Here is a 20359-nt window from a genome sequence, read left to right as displayed (position 1 = left end):
CAGGAGGATAATTCAAAGTTATCTTGCTACCACACGGCCAGGAGGATGGTGAGAGGACAAGACAAGTCGCTATTAATAATAACGAAATAAAAATAAACCGTGGCAATATAACATGGGAACGACTTGGGCACAACTTCATAAATGAACAATGACGTCATAAATGAACAATAACGTCGATTTTCTGTGCCGTTTTAGCATTGTAGGATGTTTTAGCAATGGCGGCGGAAGAATTGGAAGAAGACATCCAGTCCGTGTTTGCAACGCTTCCAAAACTTTAAATTAACATACACAGCCAACTCGTTCAGCTCGGTACTTTTCTCTTCGCAGTGAAGGATGGTTGATGTTTACAGTGAAGGCAATTTCCGGTAAGCTTCATAGCGTCGAACTGGCGCATTACACATGTAGTAGCCAAGGCTATTGGGTAAAATTTTAAACTTTAACCCTCTGAAGCGTGAGTGACTGACTATACAGTCTTCCGTGAGTGGGTCTTTTTTGACCCGGATTACAATCGATGTGTTTTTATGCTTCTTTTGTCATTTTGATTCAAAATAATGTTTGTATAATACTTTTTACTGTGTTTTATTTCACACAAGAATTATTTCATGTTTGAAATATTTTCATTTTTCACTTTTTTAAACGTTTTTAGAACAATTTGTAGAACATTTTTAAAACAAAATGACAACAGCMGCAATTTTACAACAACAATGATGAAATGTCAATAATGGACAATGTTAACAACATCCATTATGTGTGTGTGGGGGTGTGTGTGTGGGCTTGGGGGGGTGGGCTGCAAAAGAGCACGTTTCTTGAAACTAGCTAGCTAACCAAGCTAGCTAACATTACTGTCTCTATTCTGTTATGCTATGTGTATCACACATTTGAGTGTGTGATTTATTTATTTATCCATCCAACCATCCATCCATCCATCTTCGGGTCTTGGGGTCAGCAGCCTAAGTAAGGAGGTTCAGAGTTCGCTCTCCCCAGCCACTTGTTCCAGCTCCTCTGGGGGAACCCATGGCGTTCTCAGACCAGCTGAGAAAAATCGTCAGTGTGTCCTGGGTCTTCCCTGGGGCCTCCTCCTGGTGGGACATGCCCGGAGCACCTCACTAGGGAGGCGTCCAAGAGGCATCCTGAGCAGATGCCGAGTCACCTCAACTGGCTCCTCTCAACATGAAGGAGCAGCAGCTCTATTCTGAGTCCCTCCTGGATATCTGACCTTCTCACCCTATCTCTAAGGGAGAGCCCAGACACCCTACAGGAAAAACTAATTTTGGCCGCTTGTATCCGTGACCCCGTTCTTTTGGACATGACCCAACGCACATGACCATAGATGAGGATAGGAACTTAGATCGACCTCGCTTTTTGGCTCAGCTCTCTCTTCACCACGACAGATTGGTACAGCGCCCGCTTCACTGCAGACGCTGCACCAATCCGCCTGTCCATCTCCTGCTCCATTTTTCCCTCATTGGTGAACAAGATCCTGAGATACTTGAACTCCTCCACTTGAGGTAGGACATCCTCCCCAACCCAGAGAAGACACTATACTTTTCTGGCTCATTTATTTATGCATTTATTTCTACAGCTATGATTTTTTATTTTATTTATTGAGATGATAAAAGAAAGAACCTTGAACACATTGATCAACAGGTTTTGTCACAGTACTCACGATTGACACACAAACACATTTGTGAGATAAAAAATAAAGATAATATTTATATGTAAGAGTTCTTGCTGTGTAAAATAATATTATTCAGGGGTGACACTTAGGTCTCGGTGTGTTTGGTTCACAAAAAAAAATTTTTCCTGACGGTAACAGTTGGTAAGAAACAAAGATTCCCATTAAATTCCATAGGAAATTTTGGACCCACTCACGGAAGAATGGGGTAGTAACATAAAACATGCTATTTCTTAAATGTATAAAAGGTAAATTAAAAAATTTTAATTGCATGATATGAGTAACATGTTTCTTGAGGAATACCTGGAATATGAAGTGATGGGAAAACTTTTCATTACAAAGATATTGCAAAAATATGACCTCACCGGGTCAAAAAGGACCCACTTACGCATCAGAGGGTTAAAGAAGTTTACACACCCAGAAAATAAAACGGAAAATATATTTGCTGAGATTACTTGATTTATTAGTGAGAAGAGCAGAGAAAACTTCACTTAGATGATGGTGAGACCACACTTTCTTAGTTTATTTACAAACCTGAATTTACCAACAGGTTCAGACGTTTTTTCTTAACTACAGCAAAAAGTTGACAAAAGTAAATAGTGGAGTAAAAATAAACAACTCAGGAAAGTGTTAGGGTTTACATTCCACAACGCTATGGTTTGAGACCTAAACCTGACCAAAGAGGAGAAAACAGGGAAATAATGATTTAAAAAAAACATCTTTGCATAAACGGAACTGTACAAAAGGCTTAATGTTAAATACATTGGCATAGAAAATCACATTTTTAAAAAGTTGTGAAACATAAATAATGTGCGTAAATGTGTTTGACGTAGACGCTAAAAGAGCTAAAAACTACAGATGGGTTTATAAATGCTGCCACGATACAAGGAGGTTAAGCCTTTAGCAGTGCTAATTACGTGTTTGTTTCAAGAAAGACAAAAACATAGTTTTGTTAGTAGAGGATAAAAAGAGGCAGAGTGCACTCATGATGTTTCCACTTCTAGAATTAAAAAGGATCTAATTTTACCGAATAATATTCACTGCTTTTCACTTTGACAACAGAATAAAATGATGAGAAGCAATGAAGTGGGTAGGTTGCTTCTGTAATGCACCAGGAACATTTAGATTAACACCACACACAAAGAAAAACAAGTTTTTTTTTCGTTTTTTTTTTTTCAAATATCCAAGATGACCACCAAAATTTGGCCTTACTTGATGTCAGTGTTGCACTGTACATTACACATCCCAGCAGTTCACTAATTCCCATATAAGAATGGCAACAACGGTGGTAGATTATACAGTATGGTCATATATTTCTACAGATGACTGAAAATGTTGGGATGCTGACACGAATAGCATGAGGAAGAAGTCACAGTAAAGGTGCACGGCTCCCTCTGCTCTGCTCTGTCAGTCCCAGAGGTTTTCCTCCCTGCCATGGTTTGCCGCTGCGAGCACCTTTTGAAGCGGAGCTGGGATCTGAGCTTTCCAGTCACGTCCAGCGGCATCTCTTCCTCTGGCAGGCCTCGGGGTCGGACGCGCAGCCCTCCGAGTCACTCTCGGAGAACGACGGTTCGGCCGGCAGGGTTGCGGGTAAATGCGGGGACCGCTCGGGCCCTTCTGTGGTCTCCTCCGTGGCCCCGCTGTTCAGACTGAGCACCCAGCCCAGCTTGTTGTGGAGGACCTGGCGCAGGCCCGGCGGCAGAGGCAACACATCCAGCGTGTCCATGCAGTCCGGGAGCAGGCGGCGGAGGCGGGCGCAGCAGAGGTACAGCAGAGAGGTCGGCGTGGAGCAAGACCTGATGACTTTCATGCTGCTCTTGGCCGCGGTGGAACACGCCATCGGATAAAACCTCTTATTGTGCAGCTCTGTGGCAGCAACACCTGAAGTAAAAAAAATAAAATAAAATTATGACTGGATTTTATTTTGGGGTACACAAGTAAAGAGTAAGGTGGGCAACAGGTGGAAATGCATAGCAAACAGTGAAATGTGCTCCAAATTCATGGATGATGCAAACTCCACAACACACTAACACAAATGCAACAGAAAAACACTGTAAAACTGCAGCAACAACAAGAAAAAATGCTGCAATCAGAGGAAATGGAATAAAAAGAGAAAATGCCACAAATAGCCAAAACAACTGCAAACCGGAGTGCTCCAGGCCACTAGGGGGAGTCTGGAGTAGGCAATACTACTTAAATTATTATCCTGATGTTTCTGATGTTGTAAAAGACTTGAAGTATAACTCAACCTTTTCTTCCTTCCTTTCTCCATCTGTCTTCTGAACGTCCGGTTTTTACTATATAGATCTAAATATTCCTATGGTTTACTGAGAGTTTGGTCCTGTGTGACTTGTTGATTGACACCCCCTAGTGGTGTGGAGAACTTCCATTTTTGTGGAGCGAGTTTGCAGTATTTTCCCCCTTAATCCATTTCCTGTGGTTTCAAAATTTTGTTTAGGGTTGCAGCATTTTTTTTGCGCCGTTTTTTTGCTGCGCATTTATACACCTGTTGGTCACCATAGAAGAAGTTAAAGAAAAATCTAGTTTTTTTTTTTTTTTAAACCCTGTAAAAGACCTTCTTCTGCATCAGAATTAAGCATTACTTTGTGTTAGTCTATTATATGAAATTCGAATAATATACATTTAGGTTTGTTGTAATGTGGTAAAACGTGGAATAGCTCTATTAACATGAACTTTACTGACCAATACACTTCCGGTTCTTGAAGAAAGTGAGTGTGCCGTGCCACGTGTCCAGATGAACTCCAATGATGGATCCTTGTCCAAAGCGGGAGGAGAACTTCAATTTGTCTCCTTTATGATGCAGCAATCCTGGAAAACACAACCCATCACACTTTTCTTAAAATGTTTCAAGCAGACATATGTTCCCTGATAACACTGTCGAGCTTACCGGTGTAGGAGAGCCCCCAGCTGTCTGCATCTTTCCCCAACAAACTGCAGAACGTGTGCCTGTACTTGTCCAAGTTGACATCAGATGTCCCAATGCCAACCATCTGTCCAGAAATAACAATTTCAACACAAATCAGCTGAAATTCCATTTTATTTTTTCCTCTCACTGCTATCGACAAATCCTGGAGGCTTACCATGTCTGTTCCGTACACCGGAGACGTCATTTTGATTTCCCAGAAATGCTGCCCGTCCGCCAGCTCCCTGGAGCCGCGGACGGCCGCCGTGCCGCAGCTGTAGTCGGAGTGGAAGCTCACTTTGCGATTGTCGCAGGTCAGCAGTGTTGCAGTCGAACGGCTGCTTGCATCCCAAACCCAGTCGAAATCTGCACCATCGGAGGTCATGTTGACAGCAAATTAAACAAGAAATCAAATATTGTTGACTGGACTTGTGCTAAATATCAAACATATATGTCTTTCTGACTCAAATTTCTAGATTTCTGCAGTTTCTAGAATGTTCTATATGTTTAGCAAAGCCATTTCAAGATTTAAAACTACTGTTGCTCTGCTTTTAATAACCGTTTGAAATGTTAGAGGTTGTTGTTAAAACTGTGCAGCTGCTTTCGTACCTTGGTCATCCTCTCCACAGTGGCAGTCTTTGACCTGGTGAAATCCTCGTAGGCGAGGGTTGTAGCTGGTTTCTGCCTGGGAGTCGCAGGCACAGTAAGACTCTCCTGTAACAGGGACAGCACTGGGGACCGGAGGAACCATCACGGCTGAGTAGTCCGCCTCGGAGTCAGAATCACTGTACTTTACAGAGAGATTTTAAAGAACAACTCTTAATGTTCAACACATCAGGGAATCAAAACACAAATCTGCAGTTTTTAAAGACCAGACATTTCCCTTTTTTGCATCACATGAACCAACACGATTTCCGGTTTTGAATGGTTTACCTCCAGCCGGTCGTAGCGCCACTGTTCAGCTTCAGAGGCCAACACGAGGGCCCGGGCGTCGGCGTCCCTTCGTATCCCACCCCAAACGTAACGCCAAGCCCGGCTGTTCCTGCTTCGTCTTGACATGGTAGCCGAGTCGAACAAGTAGAAGAGCTTCGCCACTCGATCCGGGTTTAGTCCAGATGTTTAAGGAGCAGCATTAGTCCAGCGGCTGAAGGAAAACAAACCAGCATGCGTCGTAACTTCTTCCTCCCAAGTTTTTTACACCAACATGTCCGACTCTATTTGAGGGATGTATCGACATTGAGTGCAGCTTAAACTAAAGACGCATATATTAATTGATTACTATACAGCATGGCTTTTAAGGACCAGCCTAGGCTCAGAGGGTCACAGTCAGCGACTGGTACAGTCTCCGTCCTGGCTTTTCTTTCACTGTACATGTAAAGGTAGAGGGTGAAAAAAACTCTGAAGGAACAACAAGATTCCTTAGATCACAAACCCAGATTTCTTAGATTAACATCTAAAATTCTTGATTTCACAGTATTTTCCTCTGCCTGGGTTTCTATGTTTTGGCGCAGAAGGTTCACAGAAGGTGCAGAATGTGACAGAATATTTGTTTTTTGAAATTACTACTAATCAGTTGTAATTTCACATCAGTTGATAAGTTGCACATCCTTGCAGCAAACCCTTTGCTATCCTATTTTTTTTCTAATTATATAACCTTATTTTAAAGCATCTTCCATAGTTAAGTGTCAAACTTGCAACACTGTAAGCTATTAGCATGTAATAAAATATGTTTACAAACATGATAATGAACACAAAATTTTAAATAACTGGATTTAATGGGAATAAAAATCAAAAGCCTTTAAATGTGATAATTATGCATTAACTACTATTTAAATGAAAATTCTTTCAGTAAAAATGTGCAGCTATTATATTTGAGAGCAATATGTATTTTAGTGTTTAATTAGTAGGTTCCTGTGTTGTAGTGCAGTGGGATATGATTTAGTTCCTGCTACTACTTGTCAAGTAGGCCCTAACATTTGTTTGGTTAACCTGCAAAGTGTGTCAGTTTCATATTAATTACATTGATTTTTTGATTTTTTTTTTTTACTAACTTTATATTTTGTATATTTATTAAATAATATATGTATTTAAACTAATTAAGGATATATTAAGGTAATAGTTTATATATACTAAGATTTTTTAGAAATACAATTGAGGCACTTTTGGACCTTCACATTCAAGTAAAGAAAAGGCCCCTGATCAAAAAACGCTTAATTAAAAAATCCCAACTAATTTCTAGAAACGTAAAACCCTCTATTTTATTAAACTTCTTCACAATAAAACTAATATAAACACGCATCATATTCTTAGACAATGCGGCCACAAAACGACAAACCCGGAGTAATTAAAGAGAAATGTTTACGTTTTTATTCTTTTTCTCAATTAAATGTATTTTATTTCGCATTGCGATGTATATCATTTTTGTTTTCATGAAGACCTTTTCCTTTATTCGTTGCACTTCCAGCCAAATATCTAATTTATTGTTTCTCATTCTTACATTAAAATCGGGTGTTTTGGCTTATAAAATAGCCTGGCTATTACCAAAATATCGAATCCGTGTAAAGCAACAGATCATTCGCATTCACACAGCAAAACCATATATATCATTTAACACAAATAAAAAAAGAACACCCACTATTATAACATTTAACGTTTTCTTCCCCAGCTTCACCAGCTTCTTAGCCTTGAGCTAACAGAGCAGCTAATGCAAGCCAACTGCTCGGATTGAGCTTCGTCTTAAAAATATAATAAAAAATAAAGTCGTGACTTCGAATTACTTGTTCGCTACCATTTATGCTTGTATAAATCACCAAATTGTTGTGTGTCGCGACTTATTGCACAACCAGAGCGAAGAATGTTCCTACTGATGCATAAAAAGAGCTAGCATTGCGCGGCTAGCAGCTGTTAGCACACATCCACCCAGGATGGATAAAAAGTAGAGTCGTTACCTGTTAAACTGGCCTCTAGTGACACATAAACCCGACTAATCCACGGGGTCGGTGTTCCTTTGATTCCGGGTATTACTAGACGGTTAACACACAAGAAGCGAAGAGGTGACTCGCTTCGTTTCGTTTTTCCATGACCTACTTTCTGCCAGTGTGACCGTGTAAACAAATACAGGAGGAGCTAAGGGAGGTTTGAACCTGCATACCAGCTAACGACATGTGTAATTACAGTCACTTGTAGCTTTGTCTGATAGAACACCCGAATTCAAAATCAATTGAATTAATAGCAAAAATCAAACAAAGCAGCACTGCTATTAATTAAATTGCTCCCATGTTTGCATTTTATGGAGCATAAATACTGCTAAAAAAAAAAATTGCTGACTAATTTGGCCGCTTGGTAAAATATTAATTAAACATTATCTTTCTGGCAACAAGAAGGCAACATAAAGATAAAAGAAAAGAAAAAGAATTCAAAACAAGCTAGAATTTTTTTTTTACCTCAGTCTGAAATTGTTTGCAAAAATAGTTTTTAGGCTTTGAGCCTCCCATGAACAAATAAAAATCAATTTTCTAAATATGTAGAATAGCAAACCAAACCTTATCGGAGTAGTCAGGCTGACAACATTTTGAAATACTGACTCATCTAGGCGGTAACAAAGCAACATCTAATGCCATAATCAGAGAGTTTAAAATAAATTGTAAAAATGTCAGCATTCAAATGTGGCAGTGTGTTCAGGAATTAACCGAAGGGAAGAAAAAACAAGTCTCCGACCTTAAGGCAAGGCGGCCTTAAATAGCACCCTTCGTAAACAAGGCAGTCCAAAGTTTAAAACGCCGAAAGAAAGAAGAAATAAAATATCAAGCCTAAGCCAAAAGCATGGCATAAAAGAAAAAAAAGCTAAAATACACTTATTAAAGGCAAAAAAGACGAACATGTTTCAAACATTTTTATTGACCAGACTGTTTGGTCAAAAGCAGCAGTGAACAAATATATTTTCAGTCCTGAGGGTCAGACTTCTCGTGCGCTATTTTAAGCCCCGCGCGCCACTAGCGCTTTTTCGAATTTCTTTTCCTTTTTTTAACCCCAATTTCATTTCTCTTGTCCTTTGTCTGATGGGCACCAGATCACCTCTTCGTCATCCGCTCGCAATTCCATAGAAAAACTAAAATTTTAGTGTTTATTGGGTAAAAAAATTATCAACCCCTTTTCTATTTTATTTGTGGCGCTTAAAATTTGCCAAATTGAAAATGTTCTAATGAGAAAATTTCTTAAATATAAAAGGGTTTTAGCCAACACTGTTAATTTGATTGAAGAGATTCAGCAAATGTTCTGTTTCTTTTTTCATAATCTGTCCTGAAAATGAATGAAATATATTTTTCTAATTATTATTTAAGATAATAAAGTCCAGTTAACGTTAATCTTTTGGCTGAAAGAAGAAGCAAAAAAAACAAACACTTGGATAAATCCGTAAGACATTCATACTTCGCAAATAAAAAGCTTTCTTTTTGAATAATTTAAAGTAGCCATGTTATCTGTTGTCTACTTAATTTAAAAGTATAATCTATTAAATCAAATTTGCACATAAAAAGAAATAAGACTTATTAGTATTTGTATGGGTATTAGTAGTATCTGGAACCAGAATTTCTCTGCTGCGGAACCAAATTGTAATCGCAGTTCTTTCAGGGACTATTTATGAACGGACCTTGTGTGCGGAAAATGTGTGCTTTGCTCACTGAGGTCAACTAGGAGTTAATTTCTTTGGTCAGTTTCAGGCATTGGAACTAATATATTTTATATATACCAGGTGGTTACCGTTTACTGACTCTTATCAATAATTTTAATGTGTTTGTAGCACCGAAATCTGCAACGCTCACACAATTTCCGCCCCAACCAGGTTGATGTAACAACCATTTTTGTCCTCAGGGTACACTGTGACTGGGTGTTTGTCCACTTGCAATCATGGTGAAAAAGAAGCGGCTCCGTCTCATCGCAGAAATGGCTCGGAAGATCCGGGCGTACCGGGAGCTGAAGTCTCGGCCGAAGGAGTCGCAGAAGTACGCCCTGGACTACGAGAATATGAGGCGACCTCTCACTGGGAAGATGCTGCCCGTGTTGGCCTGGCAGGACGTCCGCAGGGAGAGCCGCCTCTTCTCCCTGCTAGCGGGGATGAGGCTGTTCGGAGTCGGCCGCATGTTCACCCGTAAATCCTGGTTGGAGGAACACCCAGAACCCAGCTACTGGGAAATTACCAAGGTCAAGGTGGACTACACAGCTGAGGTGAGCTGGCAGTGGAGGACAGCACTGTACACACTGTACCAGTGAAGCTGTCTTGCTTTTATTTGTTTATACATGATTAATTTCGGTTGATCAGGCCTTTCCTCTCCTACCATCACAAACGTGAATGCTGAGCATTCTAATCTGTTTTGGGAATTTAACAGAAACATCATGCTTTTTATTAGTTGAAGCTAAAATTGAGCTTTTCTGTAACAAACACACATAAGGGATGTCTACCTTAAAATAAATGGCGAATAAGCTGTGCACATCCTACCTAAATGTGAAGACTCAAAGGAGGAAATATGCATATGGATAAAATACTTGTGCAGCTTCCAGTCGGTCATTTTCATCTTTGATTCAGAACAAACGGGAGATATACTGTTGTGAGGCATTGCAGAGCACCTTTTATTGTCCAAAAGCCTCAGCCCAATTGATTTCAATATCCAGCTGAGATTCTTTTTCACTAATAAAAATGTTATTTTCTTCTAGTGCTAAGTGTATAGCAGATTAATGACTCACCATTATGTAACAATGCTAAAAACACTACCATAAAAGTTATAAAAATGTGTCTCAATTAAGGCCAGCCTCTGCTGAATAATTCAACCTTTGCATCAATGCTGTTGAGTGTTGAGTTTGCAGGTCAATAAATGTTTGTTTTGTGAAAAAACACAAACTTAGAAATCATCTGTTCTCTTTACTTTTATAGAACATGGATCATGGCGAAGCATGGGGAATCCTCACATATAAAGGTAATCTTAATCTCTGTTGAGCTTTTTCTTATTTATAAGGATCCTGGATGCTGTATGAATATTTACTGTTGGACATAAAAAAGGTGGCTTAGTATCTAACGCTGAAAAAAATTAATCGCGTTTACATTTGGCTTTAAAAATGACTGCATCAGTTACTGAGTCTTGCAAAGGTTTTCATACCTCTTGTTACATTAGAACCACAAACTGCGTTTGATGCAAAATCTTTTTGTATCAAGATTTTGTTTCCTATTGTTCTTTAACAAACATCTGAGACCTTCACATTCTTTACACTAAAAAATAAACCACATGCCAGTCAGACACAAGGTGATGTTTGGAGAGAATTCATTGCACTGAATTGTATTTAGGAGTATCATAACAGGATGCACGTTTTCTTTTAGAAAATATATGTAAAGATGTCTTTGTAAAACATTAAAAACCTAGGATATAGTGTTCCTGCACCATGAGGGAAAAAAAACATAGTTTGTGGCTGTAAAGTGACACAATTAATCCAAATAATTCAAATTATTAGTAATGTCTTTTTGTTGTGATAAAGATGCACATATTAAAAATCATAACTACTCTATAAATAAAATGTACTTGATAGGCAAACAGGAAAAAGAGGTGAAGGCGGTGGAGAAGGTGATGTACCACGACTGGCGCCTGATTCCCAAAGACATGGAGCAGCAGTTCAAGGACTTCCAGCCCCTCCCGGAGCCTCCGCTCCGCTACGTCCCCTACCCTCCCCTGCTCCGTGCCATGATCCTGGCACAGCGTGGGAGAGCTGGAGGCAGGATGGTGACAGAGGAGCCGGCCTTGCCCTTACAGAGGAATGTGGTGTTCAACGTAGAATATTTCCGCAGACAAGAAGAAGAGAATCGGAGGAAAGAGGGGACAGCGGTGTGAACCAGAATGGTCTTTTCAAGGACTCGTTTGAGCTGCTGCCGAGTGCTGGACTCAAATAAGGTTTCTTTATAATCTCATAGAGAACCATGTATGTTTGTATGTGCTAAATATTAAAAGTGGGATCAAATCGGCTCCTTCAAGTGATGTTTGTTTTCTTTATTAAATTAATTTGCTGCTGTTTTGTACTGCTGCCCTGCAGCAAGAAGGTTCCAGGTTTGAATCCTGGACAAACCGTATGAAGACTGTCGCTGTCAGTTGCAGCACATTGCACAAAAATGACTTGTACAAAAAAATTATCTCTGTAAAAATAGAAATGCAGTGGAATCTTAAGTTTTTTTCCATGGGGATTTATGTACAGACTATGAACTATAAAAATAAACACAAACACTGTTTTAAAAAAAACCAACAAAAAAAACCCCATAATGATGGAGTTACATTTCACTTATTCTAATCTATTACAAAATCTGTTCTCTACAAACACCTTCACATCTTTTAACAGCTTTTAACTCAGAAGCTTCTACATTCATCCAAATGTGGAGGCAGCAGAGGGATGTTTTAAGTTCAAGTAATTAGTTTTATATTGAAGATGCTTAATATTTATGACTACGACTGTTGCATGTTTTGATACTGTTGCAAGTTTATCAATCAACAAAAAATATAAGGAGCCTCTATTATTGTAGTTTGGCAAGCTAGGGATCTAAAAAAAAACTAGAAATGGCTCTAATTTGTAGAAGAAAACTCAAAATGAAGGATTTTTGCTTCGTAGAGCCTAGTGTACCTATTAAATATTTATGGGTTTGCCATACAGGCTCGCGCTTTGGAGCATTCCTTAGCAACGTGACGTAGCTCTCCTCCCTACTTCATTCTCCCAGACTACAGTGTGCTCCGTCCTGCATCGACAATGATCTGCCTGTTTCTGTCTATTTTTGCCCAAGTCTTCCAGTCAGGTTGGTGTTACATGTATTTTAGTCGCTAGTTGGTGGTTTTCCGAGCCTCGCTTTGAGTTTTACCAAGTGATATTTTCAGTTTCCAGGAGATGCTGGTGGGTCAGAGTCGCCTCCTCGGTTAGCCGAAGGCAGCACTTATACCCGGTACAGTAGAGTTAAGAAGCTCTCCAACTTTAACTGGAGCGTTGCATTAGACTGCTAATGCAATGTTCAGACTGCTAAATGTGACTAAAACAACCCGAACTAATAAAATATTACTAACTAGCGTGTTGTCTCAGCCGCGGGTCTAACAGCATGCAGCTTGGCTCATGCGTTCCGCTCCTCATTGTCAGAAAAGTTGATTCATCATCCTATTATTAGCTCAGGAGTTCGCGCGCTGCTTATTGGGAAGATTTGTACTCGTGCGCAGACTGCGGGATCTGATAGGCTGCTGCAGACAGAGCGCCCACAATGAGGCCGACAAAAAGGTCACAGCGAGATCTGCAGGAACTGGAAGATCTGATTCCCAAACAGGCGCGGATTGATGAAACCGGTGAGGTCCCTAACTTCTGGTTTGGACAGCGGGGAGTGCGGGGGTGTGGCTTGAAATGATGTCGATGTGCAGATCTTTGAGCACCTGCTGCAGGTACTTTGTTTTAAATCCAGCTGCTGTGCAGAATATGCTACAGAGCTGCTAATGCGCATGCAAATATTGGAATACGAAAAGCTTGCATAAAGCTTATGGAGATGCAAGTTTAATTTCAAATTGTGAATGTCAGCATTTTTATAGGTGTCCACTAGGGGGCGATGCTAATCAATGGATGAGAACACCAAGGCTGGATCTGTCAGTGCCGACCCCAAACCTGATTATTTTAGGATTTATTTGTTAGATGCATTGTTTATTTATGCAACCAGTTGCCTTCAGAAATTCTAGAATGACTTAATATTGTCATATTTTATAGTTTCACCTTTGTATAATAGGTCATTAACATCATATTCAGCGAAGAAGGTTTTTATGTAGAAAATTGGTAAACAAAGAACATAATTAAAATTAGGTAACACAGACAATGACTGTTTAATGATAAAGATTTACTTGATAATCCAATTCAGGGTTTCCCACAGTGTATTATAAGCCTGGCGGGCCACCAGACTTTACCTGTGTCCTCTCCAGGCTTTGCAATGTTAATTTATTTGTGTTTTTTTTATTTTTATGATTGCCTTTTTTAGGACCTTATAGTTGGAGTTTAGGTATTAACTTATCTTCCAGTCTTCCAATAATGCATAGTTGTCAAGTGATATTTCCAAATTTTCTGTCAATTAAAAAAAAATTTTAACTTAAAAACATGGATGACTGCCCTAGAGCTCGGAGCACCAGGCTTAGCAAGTTTTCTGGGGGAAACCCTGCAACTGTATTTCCAACTTGAGAAACAATAAAGTATTCTATTCTAATGACATAATCTTTTAATATGCTTGCTGGAAATTCAGTGTCGAGTTTGGAATGCTGGTTTGAGTTTGATACCTTTGGCCTCAGTTGTCGTTGGCCTCAACTTGCTATGCTCAAGTTAAACAGTTCCTTGTGTGCCGTTTCAGGCTGGACGGGAGTGAACGAACGCACCTTCATCGCCGTGAAGCCGGACGGTGTGCAGCGGAAACTGGTGGGAGAAATAGTGCGTCGTTTTGAGAAGAGAGGCTTCAAACTTGTTGCTCTTAAGCTTATAAAGGTACTCACTTGTGGTTGAAATGCTGCGGAGGGTTAGCGCAGTGGATCAGAAATACAATCTGGTAAATGAATGCGTTTGTCTTGGTTGCACACCAGGCGTCTGAGGAGCTGCTAAGCGAACACTACTGGGAGCTGAGGAGCAAGCCTTTCTACAGCACCCTAATAAGCTACATGAGTTCTGGACCAGTTGTTGCAATGGTGGGTTTCCTCAACGGGTTTCTCAGCAACGTTTTGATGTGTTGTGTTTCAAAGTGTCCTGTTTTTTGCGTAGGTGTGGCAGGGTTTAGATGTTGTGAAGACCGCTCGCAAGATGCTAGGCGAGACCAATCCTGCAGACTCACTGCCGGGAACCATCCGGGGAGATTTCTGTGTGGAAGTGGGCAGGTAAGTCATTTCATCACCTTACTCTGCAAGTTATGGGTCTGATCTCAGTGTTTTATCCGTGGGAACATGCTAACAGTTATACTGGATAAAAATAAACTGCAGGATAGTAAGCCTTGAAATAACAATCTCAGAAATCCTTTAAAGTCATTGTGAGGATATATTGTTGGTTAAAAAAAAAGGTCAATTGTATTACTTTTTTTACATTGTCATGTTTTCAGAAAGTACTTGTTCATTTTGCGTCAGGATGATAATCAGAGGAGCAACTTTCACTCCTTGTTTTCAGGAATGTGATCCATGGCAGCGACTCGGTGGAGAGCGCCCAGAAGGAAATCGGTCTCTGGTTCCGTCAGGGCGAGCTCCACCGCTGGGAGAGCAGCGCCAACAACTGGATCTACTGATGTTTACAGACCTTCTGCAGCTTTAAAACATCAAACCTCAGTTAACTTCATCTTTCTAGCTTCGGTAGTTTGTAGCAAAGAAAGGTCATCTCTGCTTTCCTGCATCTTTTCCTTGGTTTACATTTTTGATGGGGTAAACTTAAAGGGGCAGTATTATGTTAAATGGACTTTTTTGAGCTTTGTATCGTGTTATGATGTTATAAAAACATACCTGGAGTGTTGCTTTGATCCTTTCATACATGCTTGAGGAATCTTTTACTCAAGCTGTGATGGGCCAGCGTTGATGACAAAGCTGTTCCTCGGAGCTGCAATTTCCAACCTTCAGAGCATTACAGAGCTTCTTGCTTAGCTCCTTCAGACTAGCCAGCTGCAATTAGCAAACACCTGGTGGAACTGCACATCTGCTGAGCTCATTATACCAGCTGCTGCTCTGTGCAATGCTGGTAAAGACGTTAAGCGTGGAGCATGGTTGTGACTTCTTGAAATGCAGAGTATCTTAAAGAGACAGAGGCCTAATTTCAAAGCATTAAATTACAAAGTCAAATTTACAACTGAAGGTAACATAGTTACTTGATTTGCTAAAAAAAAATGGCACTAGGTGCCTGGAAAATACATAACACTGCCCCTTTAACAAATCAAAGGTGCATTAAATAGATTGAAATAGTTAGGGCAAGTAATGTTTTTAAGCTATAAGGATAACTTGTTGCAATAAGAAACTGGAATTATGAAGACAATGGATTTGAAACTGACTCATTACACCATTTAAAAAAAGAAAATTGATATTTATTAAAACATAAAAATAGCCTTTTTTCAGTTGTATCGAGTTTTCCATGTCCTCAGTGGGTGTAAAGATGATCATGTGGAAGTACTTGAATATAAAGTTTCCAGCTTTTGAACAGCATTGAACTCTTATTGTTACTGCTTTTGTATTTTTATACCAGGCTCAGTTTGCAGCCTGTCATAACACTGCAATAAAAATGGAGCAAGTTCATTTATTAAACTTGAATAAAAAAAACCAAAGAAACAAGTTGAATCTTTCAGAGACATTTTTTGCTCTGTACTTGTTGCATCCTCCTTTGATGCAAACAAAAAGAAACCCAGCACACACTCAAGGCGATTGCTTTCGGCACACAAATATGTTTTAATATTTAATCCACAGATAGAGATCAATGCACGAGTTTCCATACTGAACAAAGAGGATGGGCTTCAGTGCATCTGGACATTTACAGTTATCCCTGTACATAAAATAACAGCATGCCACTGTTTACCTGCTTCACACCAAAGCATCTGATCCACAGCCAATCAAAGAGGGAAATCTTTTAGGAACCGAAATATTAAACTACCAGTCTGATTGGATGTGGAAACGGTCTGACCTTTCACCTGTCTCAGACTGCTGCGGCTGCACCACATTATTTCCAGGATTTTTCTCACTGAACACGTCTGTGCCTTGAAAAATTACTAACCAGTCCACATTTTGTCACGTTACATCCATAAACTTTAACGCAATTGAAATGAGAGGCATGTATTTGTATTTAGCACCTTTTACTCTGATAATCCGTGATATAAATCCTGATAAACACCACTTGATTAGTAGAGAGAATTCACTTGTGTGTGTTTTTAATTTTCTTTATAAAATTACAGCTGTTTTGTTGTAAACTAATGTTGCATGTCACCCTGAAAGCACCATACCCACAGTGAAACATGGTGGTGGCAGCGTCATGCTGCGAGGTGGATGCTTTTGTTTAGCACAGACAGGGAAGAATCACCTAAAGTTAGACACAAGATGGATGAGAGGCTAAATAATGAGTTACTAATGATAAAATCCTAAATGTTTGCAGTGGATTTGCATTAACTCCCCCTTTTTACTCTGAAACCTTCAAATGAATTTGTTGCTTCATCATGTAAAATTCCAATAAAATACATTTATGGTCGTAACATGACAAGATGTAGAGAGCTTCAAGGAGCAAGAATAGTTTTTCAAGGCGCTGCATGTTTTCAATCGGGACCTAACCAGCAGGCTGTAAAGCATTTTAAGGGGGAAAAGAAATGTAATTTCTCAACTTATTCAACATTTACTTTCACTGGGACCAAATGTATTTTACTTTAACTTATATCATTGCATAAGAACTGTAAAATGTACTCTTATTTTGTTGTTGTTTTTTGAAAATGCAACTTCATCTCCCATCACATTGCTGTATCTGTTGCTCCCCTTTCTTGTTTTTGTTTTTAGATTTAAGTTTCCATAGATAGCGAACTTAATGGCAAAAATTATTAGGAGCTCTGGGCCCGATGCAACCGAGACTGAATATCGGAGATAAGGTGTGCTTACAGAGTGAGTATTTGATGGTTACAGAGGAGGGAGGTAGTTACAAGGCTTATTATGATGTTTACAAGGCCCTGTGGGGGACAGACACAGGATGGCAAGCAGATAACTAGGTCAAAGGAGGTACTTACAAGGCATTAAAGTTAAAAGGTGAAGGGGTCAGGGCGGGGTGTTTAATAGTTACAAGGAAAGATGCGCAGCTTGAAGGGTTTATTCTTTTTCAGAGCCAGAAGGGAACTTTTACATGACCGGGGAATAATTACAAAGTTTTAGTGGCTTGAAGCTTCTGGGGGTGCGGGGGAGGAGAGAGGGAGATTTCTTCAGTAAGATGTTCGGGTGTACTGCTAAAGCAGATTTAGGCGTCACTCTGGCACGTAGGAGACCTGCCAGACGATGATGTGGCTTCGCTCAGCTTTGCTCAAAGCAGGTTTCATCTGCGAAGCCCCACCGCCACTGTCACCTTCCTCCGTCTCATCATCCTCCCCATCACCTGCAGGAAAAACATAAAACCATGGATCAGGACACAATTATTCCTATAATTCATGAAAATAAAACGCCTCTTTGGTCAGTTAATTAGCTCACATATGACAAGTGACATTAGTACACAGAATTGGGTAACACTTTATTTGAAGTGTAACATGAAGGAGTCTTCATAAACGTTTATGACTGTTGTCATTAAGTGTCATTGGGTAAATTATGACATTTTTAATGCAAAGTATCACTAAAAGTTGCATTGAAAGGGCATTAAAATAACCATCTTTGTATTTTGGGGTAAATACTGACACTTAATGCAAAGTTGTACTAAAACTTGCACTAAAAGTCAATTAAAAGTGTCAACGTTGCATTAAAAGTGTCATTATTTACCGAATGGCACTTCGTGGACAACAGTCATATGCATTCATGAAAACTCCTTCATGTTCATGACAGGTGTTAAACCATGTTTATGTCAGTCTTATTCGCACCCCTTCAAATAAAGTGTTACCCAAAAATGTAGCTCTGAATAAAATGTTATTAGAAAAGTGACATCGTAGCTAACACCATGTATGTGTTTTACTAAGAAAACAGCAAATTGAGTGAAAGTTTGCGCCCACCTATGCGGAAGTCGATGTATCCCTCTCCTCCGCTCAGCACCAGCACGTTCTGAACGCTCTGCGCCTCCGTCTCTGTGGGCGCTGCGGTGCTCTGACCTTCGGAAGGACTGTCCAGAACGCTGCCGTTTAAGGTGGCCAAAACATTGCCTGTGCAAAAAAAAAAAAAAAGGAACAAGTTGTTAAATTGCATATATACGATAGTCTAGATTAGAAAAAAGTGATAATCTGTATTTTAAATCGAATTAAAAAATATCAAAATTGAGTTCTCCTTTTATGGAGGGCTTAAAATATGGTAGTATTGAAGATTCTTGTGGAGTTCCTCAAGACTATCATCTGGGCCCTGACTTGGTTTCAATATGTTACTTTTGAGGTTTAACATACTTTTATGTTTTATTAATATAAAAGCTATCAATTCTGTGCAAATGACATTAAGACAGGCAAAAGAAGCATCTAGGCCAGATTTTTAAACTCGCACAATCCAATTTAACAATCTAGGAATCTAATAATTTCAAATTGAGCTCTCAGTTGTGGATGGATGCTTTAAAATGTTCAGATTTGTGACACTGTTCTGTCCCTACTCCATGTTTATGTGGTGTACCTCAAGGCTCCACTCTGGGCTCTGTTTTGTTTTCAATATGTGTGTGGAGTTATTGGACTTTAAAGTGGCACTCATGCTAGGATGAAATAAGAATAATGCTAAAGTCATCAAATTTAGGTGACCTAAATTTCCTAACAGTGTTTAAATTGATATCAAGCTTCCTTTTATACTGTGTTGACATCTCTCATATCTCATGAACAAAAAAGTCACTGGAAGGTGGGTCAAAAAGCGGTTCATTAACCTGAACGTAAAGCCATGATCTATAGTTACCTGGTACGGATACGAAGAACTTGACAGCATCTCGGTGTCCATGGAAACACAGCTGCGCTTGGGCCATGGAGCAGTAGGGGATGAAGCTGCCGGTGCTCTTCTCAGAGCTGTCATCGCCGTACACATGGATCACACCGCCGGAGGACGTAGGAGACACTTTATTGGCTGATGGAGAAAGAGAGAGAGAGCATATTGGTGAGAAGGCAAACAGGAACTAAAAATCACACATGCAAAAATAAACACTTTAAACCCCAAAATAAAATGATAAATCAAAGACCTTGCATGCAGCAAATATGTTACACAGAGAAGATATATATGACAAAAAAACCCCGAAAAACTGTCATGCAAAGCATCTAATCAGTAAAATGTGACAATAAAAATCATTGAAGAACTTTTAGTGTTTCACAGTACAGTAATAAAACACAAGACTGCTGAAAGTATACCACCAACAAAAAGCATGTAAAATACCGCAGGTCTGCAGGGAAACATGAAGGGTTGACTGGGTGAGAACAGTTAGATCACAACAGCAGGAGGAAGGGAGGGAGCGCTCCCACTTACCCCTCAACCCCAGCAGCTGTCCCCGGTGAAGAACCACCGCTTTGGGGGGAGCAAGAAGAGGAAAGAGGGGCGAGAAAGAGGAAAGCAACAGAAAAAAGTTACGACCTAGACTGGGAGAAGGTTTCCAACCACTGAGGGAGAGAGGAGAGACGGAGGAGGGAGAAGATGCTAGGAGAAGAGCGGAGGAGTGGGAGTTTTTAGATAAAAAAAATAAATAAATAAAAAAAATCCAAAGAACCAGTTTAAGGAGTGATTTTTTTTTTGTTTGTTTGTTTTTTTGTTTTTCATATTTTCTGTTTTGTAGTGCAGTTAAATCCAAACTAACTTTCTAAGCAATTACTAAATAATTTGAACTAATATCAAGGTAAAGCCATCAACTTCAAATCAATTTGAAAAAACATAATTTCTTTATTATTATAAAAAAAAGATGCCCTGCGACAGACTGGCGACCTGTCCAGGGTGAACCCCACCTCTCGCCCGGWACGYTAGCTGGAGATGGGCACCAGCAACCCTCCCGACCCCACTAAGGGACAAGAGTGTAAAGAAAATGGATGGATGGATGGATGGATGGATGGATGGATGGATGGATGGATGGATGGATGGATGGATGGATGGATGGAT

At 39.8% G+C, this 20359-nt stretch overlaps 4 protein-coding genes across 20 annotated transcripts in view; 2 read left to right on the top strand and 2 right to left on the bottom strand.

The window, feature by feature from the left end:
* Nucleotides 1–2116: 2116 nt before the first annotated feature.
* spsb3a (splA/ryanodine receptor domain and SOCS box containing 3a) lies at nt 2117–7751 on the bottom strand. The gene is made up of 7 exons (XM_008416616.2): nt 7547–7751; nt 5532–5742; nt 5208–5388; nt 4777–4964; nt 4584–4686; nt 4379–4504; nt 2117–3556 (listed from the first exon to the last, which is right to left on the bottom strand). Exons 2-7 carry the CDS (start codon nt 5655–5657, stop codon nt 3165–3167), a joined length of 1116 nt encoding a protein of 371 aa, XP_008414838.1. The 5' UTR covers nt 5658–5742; nt 7547–7751; the 3' UTR covers nt 2117–3164.
* A 1482-nt stretch (nt 7752–9233) lies between these two features.
* mrps34 (mitochondrial ribosomal protein S34) lies at nt 9234–11610 on the top strand. Of its 2 annotated transcripts, none has more exons than XM_008416615.2 (4): nt 9234–9348; nt 9468–9821; nt 10525–10567; nt 11172–11610. In XM_008416615.2, exons 2-4 carry the CDS (start codon nt 9504–9506, stop codon nt 11468–11470), a joined length of 660 nt encoding a protein of 219 aa, XP_008414837.1. In that variant the 5' UTR covers nt 9234–9348; nt 9468–9503; the 3' UTR covers nt 11471–11610. The 2 variants fall into 2 exon arrangements, with proteins under 2 accessions (XP_008414837.1, XP_017161664.1); XM_017306175.1 differs by having other exon boundaries at nt 9252–9305.
* Nucleotides 11611–12316: 706 nt separating this feature from the next.
* nme3 (NME/NM23 nucleoside diphosphate kinase 3) lies at nt 12317–16473 on the top strand. 2 transcript variants are annotated; one of them, XM_008416598.2, is made up of 5 exons: nt 12317–12417; nt 13987–14117; nt 14213–14314; nt 14388–14500; nt 14784–16473. In XM_008416598.2, the coding sequence occupies exons 1-5, from the start codon at nt 12372–12374 to the stop codon at nt 14896–14898; spliced, it is 507 nt and encodes a 168-aa protein (XP_008414820.1). In that variant the 5' UTR covers nt 12317–12371; the 3' UTR covers nt 14899–16473. The 2 variants fall into 2 exon arrangements, with proteins under 2 accessions (XP_008414820.1, XP_008414819.1); XM_008416597.2 differs by lacking the exon at nt 12317–12417 and adding an exon at nt 12703–12949.
* Nucleotides 16020–20359, bottom strand: part of mapk8ip3 (mitogen-activated protein kinase 8 interacting protein 3) — a 29818-nt gene continuing 25478 nt past the window's right edge. For 13 of the 15 annotated variants that reach the window (XM_017306164.1, XM_017306161.1, XM_017306165.1 and 10 more), the window contains 4 exons: nt 19739–19777; nt 19181–19345; nt 18313–18459; nt 16020–17711 (listed from right to left, as the gene is read on the bottom strand). In XM_017306164.1, the coding sequence (XP_017161653.1) occupies nt 17584–17711; nt 18313–18459; nt 19181–19345; nt 19739–19777 (479 nt within the window). In that variant the 3' untranslated portion in view covers nt 16020–17583. The remainder of the gene's footprint in view (nt 17712–18312; nt 18460–19180; nt 19346–19738; nt 19778–20359) is intronic. The other 2 variants (XM_017306168.1, XM_017306162.1) reach the window with 1 other exon arrangement.

This window comes from Poecilia reticulata, linkage group LG8 (assembly GCF_000633615.1).
Source record: "Poecilia reticulata strain Guanapo linkage group LG8, Guppy_female_1.0+MT, whole genome shotgun sequence".
NCBI lineage: Eukaryota > Metazoa > Chordata > Actinopteri > Cyprinodontiformes > Poeciliidae > Poecilia > Poecilia reticulata.
Note: the sequence above shows the minus strand (reverse complement) of the source record. Positions and strands in the feature narration are given on the sequence as shown.

Bases quoted from the DNA above. Each gene is read 5' to 3' on its own strand.
- spsb3a (XM_008416616.2), bottom strand. From the start codon at position 5,657: ATGTCAAGACGAAGCAGGAACAGCCGGGCTTGGCGTTACGTTTGGGGT. The intron at 5,389-5,531 runs GTAAACCATTCA...CTCTCTGTAAAG, and splicing joins GGCGCTACGACCGGCTGGAG to TACAGTGATTCTGACTCCGA. The intron at 4,965-5,207 runs GTACGAAAGCAG...CCGATGGTGCAG, and splicing joins CTGTGGAGAGGATGACCAAG to ATTTCGACTGGGTTTGGGAT.
- mrps34 (XM_008416615.2), top strand. From the start codon at position 9,504: ATGGTGAAAAAGAAGCGGCTCCGTCTCATCGCAGAAATGGCTCGGAAG. The intron at 9,822-10,524 runs GTGAGCTGGCAG...TTACTTTTATAG, and splicing joins AGGTGGACTACACAGCTGAG to AACATGGATCATGGCGAAGC. The intron at 10,568-11,171 runs GTAATCTTAATC...TGTACTTGATAG, and splicing joins GGGAATCCTCACATATAAAG to GCAAACAGGAAAAAGAGGTG.
- nme3 (XM_008416597.2), top strand. From the start codon at position 12,868: ATGAGGCCGACAAAAAGGTCACAGCGAGATCTGCAGGAACTGGAAGAT. The intron at 14,315-14,387 runs GTGGGTTTCCTC...TTTTTTGCGTAG, and splicing joins CTGGACCAGTTGTTGCAATG to GTGTGGCAGGGTTTAGATGT. The intron at 14,501-14,783 runs GTAAGTCATTTC...CCTTGTTTTCAG, and splicing joins TTCTGTGTGGAAGTGGGCAG to GAATGTGATCCATGGCAGCG.